This window comes from Castor canadensis, chromosome 4, assembly GCF_047511655.1.
Source record: "Castor canadensis chromosome 4, mCasCan1.hap1v2, whole genome shotgun sequence".
Classification (NCBI taxonomy): domain Eukaryota; kingdom Metazoa; phylum Chordata; class Mammalia; order Rodentia; family Castoridae; genus Castor; species Castor canadensis.
This window is the reverse complement of record NC_133389.1, coordinates 122,465,114-122,480,061: the sequence shown is the minus strand read 5'-3', so window position 1 is coordinate 122,480,061 and position 14,948 is coordinate 122,465,114. Positions and strand designations below refer to the sequence as shown.

The 14,948-nt window shown below is 38.5% G+C and overlaps 1 protein-coding gene across 5 annotated transcripts in view; it reads right to left on the bottom strand.

Annotated features, from left to right (window-relative positions):
* Positions 1-14,948, bottom strand: part of Cers6 (ceramide synthase 6) — a 276,713-nt gene that overhangs the window by 183,417 nt on the left and 78,348 nt on the right. For all 5 annotated transcript variants that reach the window (XM_074071036.1, XM_074071033.1, XM_074071034.1 and 2 more), the window contains exons 2-3: positions 12,769-12,874; positions 5,106-5,236 (exon numbers count right to left, since the gene is read on the bottom strand). In XM_074071036.1, the coding sequence (XP_073927137.1) occupies positions 5,106-5,236; positions 12,769-12,874 (237 nt within the window). The remainder of the gene's footprint in view (positions 1-5,105; positions 5,237-12,768; positions 12,875-14,948) is intronic.

The following is a 14,948-nucleotide window of genomic DNA, read 5'->3' as shown; positions in this document are numbered from 1 at the left end:
TGAACAGTAATTAAGCCTTAATCTAAGTGCTTTGGATGAAAGCAGGTGTTCAGGAATCCAGGAACTATTCTGTATTAATGGCAACACCCCTCTCATCACAACCACAGCAGCACCACAGCTCAACCCTATACTTTTCAAGAACTAAGAGACAGTCCTCCTCTCATTTTTATAATTAGTTGTTTTGTTCTCCAGTTTTAGATTCAGCATCTAAACTTTGCTGATCACATATTCCAATACTGAAAAACAGGAAGAGGCTATTGCTCTAGAGGCTAGTATATTTTCCTGCTCCCCATTTCAAAAACTACACCAGTCTTTAAGTGAACTTTGTTAGTAAATTTTGTCAAAGATACTCATCTCATGGTCTGCTTCAAGTTTTCTCTCTGGCAAAACTTTACCCATCCTTACAGAATGGAAGATAGAGAAATAGTTCATAGATATTCAGTTGAGCACTGTTTGCAGACAGGTGGGTGATGATGAAAACTTGGTGAAGATACTCACCATATAATTGCCTCAGACCAAAGAATGCTCTGAAATACAGGAATTTGAGAGACTCAACAACTCATTTCCTATACAATCCTACTCCCGTCCTCCCACTCTAATTATTAGGCTCCTCTTCCTTACTAAGGTCACAAGACAGCACCATGGATGTATCCAAGTAAAAACAGATACCTAATTCATAGTGACCAAATCGGTGGCCTGAGAGCAACTGGTTAGGCCACTCATTTATCACTGGTGAATTATCCTAAATCCAGTGGAATCACATATTAAGAAAACCCCAAGGTTGCTTTGCAGAAATAAGGCCACAACTTCAAAAAATCCTGCAATTGTAGAGAGGTTTCCAAAAACAGCAACATTTGGGGAAGTTTAATCCACAGTGACTCTGAAATTGAATTCTTAAAGAAAAGGCAATTTTGGACCCTCATTTTATACAACATAAAGCTCTACAACTTCAACCATACAGAGAAACTTCTGTTCAGATAAGTTAGTACTAACCTGTGACATGTAAAAGTTCCTTACCCTACATTGTAAGGACATGATATGGGAAGTTTATCCTTCTAGTCAATTAGAAATTATTTAATGAAAATCATATACAGTATTTACCCCAGACACGTGCTATTAAATGTGCTGCATGATATTCAAAAGCTGTCAGCATAGGTGGGACACAAATGTCAAGGGCGCCATTTATTCTGACATTTTTCTCTGCCTCTTTCTGTTTCACCCCTGCAGATCTTCTTTATTGTGGTATTGCTGATTTTGAATTGCCCTGAATTGTGAAACATACAACTCTGATGCAACAGTCAGAGAAGACAGCATAACTTCAGCACCACTCCAACCACTACCAGCTTCCATTCTGAGCCAGTTTCTCCTAAATGTCTCACATGACATCTCCTTTTTATAAATTCTTCACACTCTCTCAGAAATCTCTAATTCAGTCACTAATAAGGATTTAAATTCTTCTTGAAGAAGTAGTCATGAAAAGTGACACAGATGTGAATGACTGACATGAAGTAGGGGGGAAAAGAAATCAAGTCAAGGTTTTAGCATGTTACTCACTGAACAACTTCTACTCCATCCATCTGTACTAAATGGGTGCCAAAACCTGGACATGTGAGCAGATGCTTGCAAGCACTGTTTGGCATACGTACTACTGGTGCTATTTCACACTGATGAAAGATGAAACACAATTCCCCTGAAGGAATTCTGTATTTTCTAAAATAAAAACTTACATAATAGAAAAAAAACACTGTAGATTCCTAACATTTTGGTATTATATCTACAGTCCCCAAATTTGCATTGTCCTGCTTTCTAATTTCATCTGAATATTTATGGATAACAGCCATCATTTTTAAAAGCACTTTAAAAAGTGCATCATTTTTATGCACTTAGGACATTTCTTCCAAAGTAACTAAACATGTCCAGACAGCCATCTGCATCACCTTATTGAACCAGACACCCCTGCGGTGGGGCCTGCAAGCTCACTAGTGATTAGGAAATGTTTCCTTGGCTAAGAACAATTATTCTGCATCATTTTTATAGGCAAATAACTATGACACATACGTGTGCACATGTGCATACACACATCACTATAAATCTACTTTATCCCTCATGGTATTTTCTACATATTCTCTTTTGTCATTCCGTTCTTTCTTTTGAATTTCCTGTTTATTTGTTTTCAAGATGGGATCTCACTATGTTGTCCAGACTCGTCTTGAACTCATGGACTCACTGCAGTGTCCCAAGTAGTTGGAGTTCAAATGGGCACCATAACAACCACGCTCTCTCTTTCCTTTGAATTTCTGTCTTTAAAATTGCCATAGCACTTTCCAATGTCAGGTAATTTGCCTAGAAAAATTTGATGTTAATCATTGTAGAGTAAGTCTTCTTTGGTTGTGCAGCCAAGTAACAACTAAGATCAGGAACTCCTTCCAGAAGAATGCTATTTTAACCTACAGTCATTTAACAAAAATATTTATTCAGTAGAGCCTGTATGTTATGGCAAAGGTTGAGAAGAATGCAAGAACAAGGTGTGGCCCTTGTGCTCTTTAATGAACACTTCTATAACTGGGGTGGAAGCAGATGGACAGGGTAAGAGCAGTTAAGAAATCACATAGGCAGCACGTGATCAATATTATTTGTATTCTCATCTTGCGCTCTGACGATTTGGGAGAAGTTGTGCTCATTCCAGATCAAACAGTCAGGTCACACTTCAGAGAGGACCTGGGATTTGAGGAATGGGTAGGGGACAAATGGGTGAGAAGAGGAAGCAGATGTTCCAGGTCAGAAACATGACACAAAGCAGGGCAGGAGTGAAACAGCCCTCAGGAAGGAAGAAGTCATTTGAGCAACTGACCTTAAGCAGGTAAAGGCCAAATTCCAGTTATTAGGCTAAGAAGCCTAATACTGATCCTAGAATTATAGAAAAGTCATCGAGGCTTTAATGCAGTAGAATATGGGAATAGTATTATTTTAGAACAATGTTTTGAGAGTTTCTTTGGCAAACAAAATTCTTGTGAGTAGCAGAGACAAAAAGGAGACCTGTGAGAGCAGTCAGGAGCTGAGCTACAGCAATGGAGTACAAAGAATTAGTGGAACTCAATGGCTGATTAGTTTGAGTTGCCAGCCTGTTACCAAACAGAGAGAAATAATTTCTATGCAAAGAAGGGAAGACGGAATAAGAAAAGAAGCTAGAGACCATGGAGCAATAGCGCATTAAAGACCACAGGAGAAATGCAGATGCAAACAAAAGTTCTGGGGAAAACAGAAGCATCTATTGCCGATCGGAAGATCGGAAGACAAGAAGAGAGAATCAAACAAGAACTCATCAACACTATGTCATACAGCACAGCAACAAAGGCCACTGGTATGGATTCGGCAACAATACATGCCTCCATGCCACAGCTGAACTCTTCTTTGAATCCTTTGCTACTGTTTGTACCAATTGTTTAACAAACACGTCTAGTTATTTTTAATATCTATCACTCACCCATACATACTCAGATATCAGGTCGTACTGTGTTGACACTGGTATAATAAGCTTCTTGGGGGAAGAGATCATCAAATGTATACTTTACGTACTGCCCCCCTACTGTGCCTTCATGTTGTCATGCCTCTAGCAAGCATTAAGAAATATTTTTACCAAATGTAATGTGACTGTCTTATTTATTGCGAGACACAGATAAAGACCAGCTGGATTCAGGGAAAAGTCATAGACACGAGTCTACCATTGGACCTTGCTATTCAAAATGTGCTTCTAAGTCAGCAGTATCAGTATCATCTGTGAACTTGTTACAAATGCAGAATCTCAACTGCCATAAGACCAAGTGAATCAAAAATCTGAATTTTAGCAAGATCCCCAATTACTGATGCCTATGTCCATTTGTATTTGAAAAAACAATGTGGGTACATGGTGAGGCTCTGATTCACCCCTACGCAAACCCATGGCTTGATGATGGAGCCCGGGCCCTTTGTAGATGTGGCAAGACCAAGTCAGGCAGCAATTCTAGCTTTTGAGCAGGAGCCCAGATGTATCAATCTCTCTATAAACTGCCACTAAATTTAATTATAGGAAGAGTTTTGCAGGTCACATCTACTTGGCTATTTTCCTATAAATATTCTGACCTCCTAAAGATCCTATTTATTCTCTCCATATTTACCCAGCTCTGGGATTTATATTATTCTGCCTCTCATTCATTCCTCTGTAATGTTAAGTTTCCCTCTCAGTCTTAGATTGTAATTGATAAAAATACTTTTCTGGCCTAATTGGAAGCCAAACCTAAAAATGTAACTCTAACCCCCAACAGAAAAGGCCCACAACTACAGGAGCTATCTGACAGTGTTATTTTTTATATAACCAGGTGTCAGGGAAAAGCTCACTAAACAAAGAATTGTTGGACAAAGGAACACTGGTTCTGGAGGCAGAATTTACTCTTCACTGGGGATGTACTCGAGGCTTTGATATCCCATCCTCTGATTTTCCTTAGTGTATTGAGCATCACTATCTCAAGATAGCATCATGCTAGAAGAACTCTTTGTGGAGCTTTCACTGTTTTTAACTGCTTTACTGACATACAATTTACAACAACCCATGAAGTTCACATTTTGGAAATGGAAGAGACTTTCATTCTAATCTCTGCCTTCAAGTAATGCTTCATTAAATCCACCTAGGAACAGAACATCAATTTAAGATTTCTTCAGTCTCCAAGAATGTATGACATTGTTATGACCTTCTGATAATATATCCGAATATCTCAGTTTTTATCAGTGGGGAAAAAAATGTCTTGACAAAATTCTATTAAAATTCAAACTACTGGGATCTAAAAAAGTACTGAGTTGTAACGCAATACTTCAAGAGCAGCTGGTCGAAAATACTATGGTCAGCAGCTCTTGTAATCTACTTACTTCACAGGAACTCCATTAGGAAGTGAACTTCATTTACTATTTCCAAAATGGAAATCACAAATCCTTACAAACTATTGTTCCCCAGTTTTTTCTGAACTGTTTCCCCACCAGATGGCCAGTGTAAATCTGTTATTTTTCCCCTCAGGGATGCATGAGGACTGAGGCAGGTTTTTCCTTCAAAAAGGAAAAAAAATAAAGCAACTTACATGCTCTCACAGAATCTCGTCAGGGTACTGGGCTTCTCCTGGTTGCGCCTTTGTCGAAACCAGCGTTGAATGCTTCTCACATCCCAGTCCAGTTGCTTGGAAAGGCCTTCCAATCTTTTCTCATCAGGATGCTGTGAAATAAGGCACCAAGAAAAGCACTTTCAATCCATTTTCATTTTCACCATAAACAGATCTGTCCTTTTGTCTGAGGTTTTTTAACATATGTTTATTACCTGCTACCAAGATTTCAGTATTTACCACTGAACTTTCATTAGCAGCATGAATATAAATAACCACTAAGTTAGTCATCAGGAAACAAGATGGAAAAATATGAATCTTGCCCTAATACTTGCAGTTCTTCTCATCGGCAATACACTTCCTAAAAGGCAACCAAGACTTGATGGAGCAGTCAGACAATTGGTTAAGTCAGATCCATCAGAAGGGAGTGCGGGAAAGGAGAATTTGCCAAAGAGGCTTAATCAAGCATTACATTTTCTCAGGAAAAAAAGTTATACCTACCTATTACATATCTGGAAAATGTAAGAGAGACAGAAAGCATGGAAAAATCCCAAAATGCTCTACTTAAGCTGAAGGTGCCACATTTTCTCGTATTCCCTCCTTCCCCATTCTTCACACATCCCTCTTCCACTCCTTTTCTTGGTCATTCCTCTTTTTCTTCTTATACATTTTTGGTGAATTTTATGATGTTTTCATACATGTATATGATATATTTCAATCATATACATGTATGTGATATATTTCGATCACATTTGACCTCTTCTGACTGTGTCCTGTGTCCAGTCTTTTACTAACACTATGCACTACTTGTAAAAGCAAACTTGGTAAAGCAGACAGAGATGGCCCTGAGTCAGCAAGCACAGGTTCAGTTCCTCACTCTGCTGACCTGAGCCTCAGCCTCCACATCTACAAAAATAAGAGTTGTTTACCAACCTGAATGGAATTGTAGTAAGAAATAATGTGCAAAAACTGGGTAAATATTAATTTTCTCTTCTGTCTCTTCTCTTTCTTCAAAATGTTCAAGATGATCCTGCCAGCTATCACGTGAGGGTTACCTGCTGCACAATAAATCTAGCCAAGTGAGTTCTTTTATTCTCTTTGCTTTAATATTAATGATCATGAAAAATAATCGACAGGGGAGTAAGAGAAGGCAGACTGACCAGGCTCCACTTACAAGGATGGGATGCACATCTGGCTCCTTTCTAAAAGCATCTCAGCAACTCAAGGGGTCAAGGTCCCCAGACAATTTGTATGTTGAACTCCAATCCCTAGTGTGATCATATAAGCAGATGGGGCTCTTAGGAGGTGGTCAGGTCACAAGAGTGGAATTCTTGTGATGATATAGTGCCCTTATAAAAAGACACACCAGAGAGACTGTTGTCCCTCCCTCCCTTCTCCTCCTCCTTCTGTTCTCTTTCTTTCTTCCTTTCCTCTTCTTCTCCCTCTCCATATCCCTCTCCATTGTGGGGAAGGGGCTTTCACCAGAAACTGGACCCAGATCTCAGATTTCCAGCCTCCAGAACTGTGAGAAATGAGCATTTATTGTTTAAGCCCCCAGTCTTAAGGTATTCCGACATGGCAGCCTTTACTGATCAAGACAGTCAGACACTAAGAAACCACAGCAAATGGTGTTAGGGTACAGAATGTGCTGACCTCGTACCTATAAATGTTACCTGGCAGCTTTCTATTTCACGTGCCTGAGTTCTTTTTAAGTACTGATGATGTCATTTATTCTCCTTTCATATCTCCCAATGAATAATAAGGGAGGGAGAAAACACACTGCCTGCAAAATATGTTAGCTATGCAATTTTCCTAGGGAAATTTGTTTTTAATTCCAATTTATTTCCTAAATTTACTAACAAAAGAAAACATTTCATGGTGCACAAATGAAAAATCGTCAAAGTTTCACCTTCCAACTTTGTTCCTGTCTTCTCAGTCTCTCCTCTACCCTCCTTAACAAGTAACCACAGGCAATCAATCAGTTTCTTTCTAGTGTTATTTTACATAAACACAAGCAAAGTCAAATATTCATTCTTTTGTCCCCGCCTTATTACACAAATGGTTGTATATAAAGGATTTTGCTACAGACTTTGGGTTTTTCCCTTTACAATGTGCCTTGGAATATTTCCATACCAGCATACACAAAACACCTTCATTCTTTTAGAGAGCCGGAGGGATTCTGCTGTTAATGGACATCAGGCAGCATCCACACTTCTAACAATGCTGCAATCAATAAGCACAACATGAGACATTCTGTAGGATAGTTTCTGGAAATGAAAGCTGTAGATCAACAGAGTTTCTGCTTTTGTAATTTATTTCAATATCATAAAATTATTTGAGCCGTGTGTGGTAGCATGTGCCTATAATCCTAGCTACTCAGAACGCAGAGGCAGGAGGATTCCAAGTTCAAGGCCAGTCTGGGCAAAAGTACCGAGACTCTTTCTCAAAAACAAATAAAAACAAAAAAGGACTAGGGACATAGCTCAAGTGACAGAGCATTTGCCTAGCATGCATAAGGCCCAGTATACCAAAAATTACCTGTATTTCTCTTTTTTTGTGAAGAGTACACACATGTCTACTGCCTGTTTTTGTTCTTGATCTCTTGGTATTTTCTTTAATGATTTGTAGGATTACATCACTTATTAGGGTCACTAAACCCTTGTTTGTATGTAAGTTGTATACTTTTTACCAGTATGTCATTTGTTTTAAAATTTGTTTAGTGTTTTTCTTGTTTTTTATACATAGATGTTTGCTAAAAATATGTATTTGATTCATCATTCATTTCTGTAATAGTTTCTAAATCTGGAATCATGATTAGAAAAGCCTCTTTACTCTAAGTGTTCAAAACTTTTTCCAGCTTTCCCCCTAATACATTTAGGGTTTTGATTCACTCATCGTTTCCCTGTCAAAAAACCAATCCACTCTTCCATTAACCCATTATTCATTCAAAAGCCAGCAATATGCAGTTTTCTTGGGATCTTTATTTTTCTATCTGAACTTTAGAATTGGCTTGTCTATTTTTAAAATTTTAAATTTTTCAAACAAGGAAAAATTTTGGTATTTTTAATAAGATTACACCAATTTCTTAAATTAATGTAGGGTAAATTAATATTTTTACTCAATTTATCTATCATGTCCTTAAAGAGGGTTTAAATTTTTTCCTCATATAATTCTTCAACAAGGATGCTATGTTTATTCCTAGAAATATACTTTTTGGTCTCTATTAAAAATAAGACATTTTCTTATAATCTTTTTGCCACATATTATCTGCATATATACATATATTCTCATATGCACATATATTCACATATATATGAAAGCTATTGGTTTTTGGTTACTAATTTTGTACCAAAATTTCATGCCATTTGTGATATGTTTTCACTCAATTCCTTTCCTTTTCCAGGAATGCAATCATATAACAGCATACTACTGGAATATAAGCTCCATAAACAAAGGAAACACTTAGTATCTTTTTTCACCAGTACCTAGATTATAGCAGAATTCAATAAATACTTTTTTGATGAGTGAATATATCTGTAAACACCAACAGTTTTGCCTCTTCTTTTCCACTTTTTATGGCTTTTTCTTTCTCTTACCTACTTGCTAGATCAATCCCATATGAGGAATATTTAAGATTAGTATTATTTCCTCTTCCTCCCTTCCATCACCTCTACCACCCAGCTCTTGTCAATAGTATTATCGTCCTTAGCATTTACTCTTGTTCTGTTAAATATGCTCTACTTCTATTTGATCTGCCAGCTTTAACTGATAAACTGACTCCCACCTATTAGAGATTATGCAATCAGAAAACTTTACTTCCCACTTTCTTTCCCCTTCCCCTCAATTAAAGCTAGTTGCATAGTTTCTACATTGTGAGAACACAGAATGTTAATATTTTGTTCTGTCACTAGCCCGCACATTTTTTTCTCTCTTAGTTCTACAGTTTAAATAAATTTAAAATTCACAAACCTTCCCAGCAATATTTTGGTTAGCTAAAAGTAATGCTTTAATCATCTCCACGAGAAACAGCAGAATAAGAGAGAAAAAAAATTATAGAGAACCTGCCTACAATTTTTAAATATAGTCGAATGTACCAAACATGAATCCTGATATGATTTCCCTGGACCAGGAAACCTGGCTTTATAGCTGCCATATATTCTTACCCTAACAGCTTTAGAACTGATTTGATTAGAAAAGTGAGGTAGTTTCATAAATATGTATGAATAACAAGGCAAGAGAATCCCAAAAAGTTAAATTTTATACACATATATACATACATATATATCCAGATAAATCTGAATATAGTCAGTTAAAAGACAGGCACTCAGAAATATTTGCTAAAGAGCAACAACCACTCTGTTTATTTGACTGGGTCTGGAAAACCACAGTTGTGGATCCTTTGGTTTCATCCCCAAACTACAGAATCATATTCTCTAGAAATACAATGCAGCAACCTGCATTTAACTCCTCAGATGACCCTAATGCAAATTAAAGTGTGTAATCACTGGCCCAAATAGATGCTATGTCATCTACTGAATGGTTTCCACACATTATTTGATTTAACCCTCATGAAAGTCTGTGAGGAAGTTATTCATATTTTTATAAATGAGATATCCTCACCCTGGGAAGGCTAAGAAACTTCTCAAAGTCCAGCACTAGGAAGCAGGAGGGACACTATTTCAATATACAAAATCAAGTTTCACTCACTCAAACACCAAAGTCTCTAGGTCTTTTGTAACAAAGGCTAGATTCTCTGAAAGGTTTACAAAACATGAGATTTGGGAAAGGAGAGACAGACAGGCAGGCAGATGTTACCTTAAAAGATGAAACTGTCAGAAAATATACGAGCTTCATAGATGAGGGAAGGTGACCAGTGTAGTCACACAGGGCAGGGCCCCACTTTCAACAGCACCCAACTTGTGGTTTAAAGGTCTGTGGCTGCCATCTTGAAATTCTACATAGTTTTATTTTTTTTTTTTTATTTATTTTTTTCTTTTATTATTCATATGTGCATACAAGGCTTGGTTCATTTCTCCCCCCTGCCCCCACCCCCTCCCTTACCACCCACTCCACCCCCTCCCGCTCCCCCCCCCCAATACCCAGCAGAAACTATTTTCCCCTTATCTCTAATTTTGTTGTAGAGACAGTATAAGCATTAATAGGAAGGAACAAGGGGTTTTGCTGGTTGAGATAAGGATAGCTATACAGGGCATTGACTCACATTGATTTCCTGTGCGTGGGTGTTACCTTCTAGGTTAATTCTTTTTGATCTAACCTTTTCTCTAGTACCTGTTCCCCTTTTCCTATTGGCCTCAGTTGCTTTTAAGGTATCTGCTTTAGTTTCTCTGCATTAAGGGCAACAAATGCTAGCTAGTTTTTTAGGTGTCTTACCTATCCTCACCCCTCCCTTGTGTGCTCTCGCGTTTATCATGTGCTCATAGTCCAATCCACTTGTTGTGTTTGCCCTTGATCTAATGTCCACATATGAGGGAGAACATACGATTTTTGGTCTTTTGGGCCAGGCTAACCTCACTCAGAATGATGTTCTCCAGTTCCATCCATTTACCAGCGAATGATAACATTTCGTTCTTCTTCATGGCTGCATAGAATTCCATTGTGTATAGATACCACATTTTCTTAATCCATTCGTCTGTGCTGGGGCATCTTGGCTGTTTCCATAACTTGGCTATTGTGAATAGTGCCGCAATAAACATCTACATAGTTTTATCATGGTATTTGTGTCTTGCAGGTGAAGTCCAATGGAGCAACAGAGCATGTTCCAGGAGCTTGGAGTCCTGGTTCATGAACAGTCCTACCACATCCACCAGGTGGGCTCTGGTTCACTCTTTTCCCTGTCCTTTGGCTCCCAGAAACCACCTGCCTCCTCTCTATGCACAATTTACTGACAGCTGCTACCTTCAGCCCCCAGCAAGAGCCTGAGTGTAAGCAAAGGGAGTGCTGGGGTTTGGTTTGTTCTACCTCAGGGAGTTTCTCAGGCTGGGACAAGGCAGCTACCACAGTGTTGTTTGGCAAGTGACTCAACAGGGGAGAGCCTCTTGCCCACCTGCAAACTGGGCACAAAAGTTGCAGTGCTCTTGGAGGTCATCTGTCCACCATGGTTGGAACAGTGGAACCTTAGACTGGGGAGAGGCCAGCCTGAACTTATCCATCCCCCTGTTCAGGGCACAGTGTATCAGTCAGTGGCTGTAGAAGAGGGGTGCCTAGCTGCTGGAGTGTGCACTGTCACAGCGTAGGGACCCTGTGTAGGCCTGTGCTTGCCCTGTAAGTATCGCCATGCCGAGGCACGTGGCAATACAGAACAAATTATAAACACCTGAAATGTAGCTTAGTGGTAGAGAACATGCCTAGCAGTCACAAAGCCCTGGGTTTGATATTTTCTTCCTTGAAGTATCATAGGATATCTGTCCCTTCAGGTTAGAATGTGGCAATCTAAAGTCATCCCCCAAAACTATTAAAAGAGCTTTTCCTAAAATTTCACTCATTTTCTTCTTCTTTCCAAAGATTAAAAAAAAAAATTAAACTGCTGCTTTCTTATACTTTTCCAGGAAAACTTCATTTTTTAAAGGATAGAGAAGAAACTCAGAGAATTCTGGCAGAAAGGAAGACCATAAAATAAGCAAAAGTGTCTGGATATTCAAAATAATAGCTATAAAACAAGAGACAAACAGTACCACTGGCTAACATCACACATACCCAAAAAGGAACAGAATTTGCTTAACACTGTCAAATTGCAGCTGAGAAGCCTGAGTGATTCTTCCAGAAAAATGAAAGAGGAAAAAAAAATGAACCATTTAACAAATGAACACACAGTACTTCTCATGGAAGTTACCCTCCTGTTCTTTTCTTTTTTATTGTCCAGGCAAGAGTAAGATGAGGTAGATGAGGGAGCTATGAGAGTGAGACAAGATGAATAAGCTGTATGATTTGCTTTACTTTCTTATGGCTTTTGAGTGAGACCTTCTGACTTCAAGAGACATCAATTTGGACTACCCTCCTCCCTTCCTCCTCTGCCCTCTTCTTCCCACTACTGGTTTGGACTTTAACTTCCACCAGATTGAGAACCTCTCTCCTTTCTTTTATTCTCCTCTGGGAATCTTTCTCTTCACTTCTAACTGCTGACCTGAGTATTCCATTCCTTCACATTGCAACTCTTTTCTCTTTCAAATATGCTCTTTTGTTGTTCACATTTGTCTATTTAGCATAACTCTACAACACATGGACAACACTGTAAGCCTATAGGTCCTGTTATTCACACATACATAAATTATACTCTTCAACTCTGCCTAGTCACCTCCAAGAAGGACCACCCAGCCTTTATCTGGATTGCTTCATATCCTCTGAGACTAAAAGAGACAATGCATTGGTCTAACTCCTATTTAATCAAGACTGTTTTCCACAGACAAAGCTTGTAAAATCGACTTGAGTCAAGTAAGAGGTCACAACCATGCCTTCCTTTACTCATCATTACTATTTGGATCCAATCCCAGTGCTTGCTTCCACTCCAAAGACCTTTTTTTGTAGGACAAAAGTTGTTTCTCAAAACTCAGGAGAAAACGGATGAAATGTCTGTAGGCTGAGGAACAGTGGTGGGGACAATCCGTACTCTTGGAACAAACATGCATACCTTTGTAATTGCAGTGAAGACCTTCTCCAGGATGGCATTTGGCTGAGCAATTTGTGGTCCATTGGCCTGGATGTTGAGGGCTATGGCACATGGTTTGGCTACAAATCTAAAAATTAATAAAGAGAGAGAGAGTTGGAAGTTATTTTTTCTGTAGCTTTTTGTTTTGTTTTCTTTTTTGGTGAGACTGGAGTTTGAACTTTGAATTTGAAAAGCAAGCACTCTACTGCTTGAGCCACATCTCCAGTCCATTTTGCTCTAGTTACTTTGGAGATGGGGGGGTCTCGAAAACTATTTCCTGGGGCTGGCCTCGAACTTTAATCATCCTCATTTACACCTCCCAAAGAGTTAGGATTATAGGCGTGAGCCCCTGGTGCCACGTTTCTATGGTTGTCCTTAATGCCATCAGCTATACGTTATTCAATTATCCCTTTAAAGTGCTAGTAAGGTTTCATGGGTGTACTCTGCCAACATTCAAATGTGCAACTATAAAAGCAGACTTCACTGTTTTTCTCTCTTTTAGTTCCCCCAGCAGTAATATTACAAAAAGAAATCCTTTAAAAATATTTAAACTTCCTGATCCTCAAGTTCTAATGAAACTTAACAGATAGAAAGACTATCAGATGAAAGTGGGTATATAAATGAGGTATATAAATAAAATAAAGTACAATTTTAATGATATAATTTAGTCTTATAATACATTATCAAGTCATATTTTGTTATACAAATGTGTTTACGAGCATCTTATTATATTTATAGCATGCCTTTTATCACCCCAGTCATAAACTTGATCATTTTTGTCTCTGTAACCAGTGTTCAGTCCCAATCCCTTGTGGCTTTTTAAAATTCTCTGCTTTGTGGTTACTTGCTTCTTCCTCACAAGCAGTAATGAACTATGTCAAGTGGCATGATGTCCCAGACAAGTTGAAAGGCTTAAAGTGTTTATGAGCATCAGCAGAACTGTTTTTATCCTAAGAAAAGAAGAATGGGAAGGCTGCGCCCCATTTCCAGTGTCTGACATGTGAAAGAGACTGTGAAAGAGAGTAGGTGGAGCGCATGGGGCACAGAGGGATGGTGATGTGTCTAATAAAATTGCGGGGAAAAAAAAGCACTTTCATCTTCAAGAGATTTTAGAATAACTTCTCAAGAAATAAGCTTCTGTAAATATTCATTTTCAGAAGTGACACTGATTATCTTCCATTAATACAAAGCAATTTAATATCATATGGAAAGTATTACCCAAGTTAATTCAATGTTGGCCAAAGGCAACGACTGATAAATGTACAAAGCAGATCATGAGTAAACCTTAGATAGGCTTCTTTAATAGACATCAATGAGAATAAAGAACAGTAGACAAGGAATGAACTTTTTAATGGGACTAAATGAGGACGGCATACAAAGTACCACATAATATCCTATTGAGTCCTGTTTCAAGTAAAAGTGAAGAAATTTATTTAAACAGGAAAACTAGAACACTGTACACATGAAACTCTCAACCGGGAAAGATATACACAGAAAATACAGTACAATACCTATTACACTGGGATTTCTAGGATGAAACTAGCAAAAAGAATACTCACTAGTTCCCAATTTGTAAACCGCTTAGAAAGTGGAATGTTCCCCATACTTTTGCCTTCTCTTTTCTTTTTAATGTAAAATTTCCTGAGACATGTAACCCACATCCCTACCTTCTTTTCCTAATTATTCTGGGTCTTCATCGTGAACAATAATCCTGGTGCCATGGCTAAGCTACAGTGCGGAAAAACTTGGCGTTTAGTGGACAATGACCGTAGGGGAGTCCAGAACTTGTTCTCTTGAAAAATTCTCTGCTTTCCGGCTATCTGCCAACTCATCATAATGAGGGCTGTAAAAGACATGAGATGCTACGAGAAATAAGGTAAAAGAGCAAAAGTAATTCAGCCTAAAGGCCAAAGCCAACTTTTCAAATGGTTTCCCTCTACTCTTCCTACCTAGACTTCTTCCCAGCCCTCTATGTCTTCTCCACTCCCACAATCTCTAACACACTGCGCTCAAATTCCCTTTGAGATTTTGTCCCTATCATCCTTTTAACAACCTCTTGGTCTGCAACATTGTCTTCTTACTTATAAATAGTGAAGAGTCTGAATGCAGAGGCTGGCCTTTTCCCAAGTATGCCCCAAGCAGAAAATGACAGATTTCTTTCC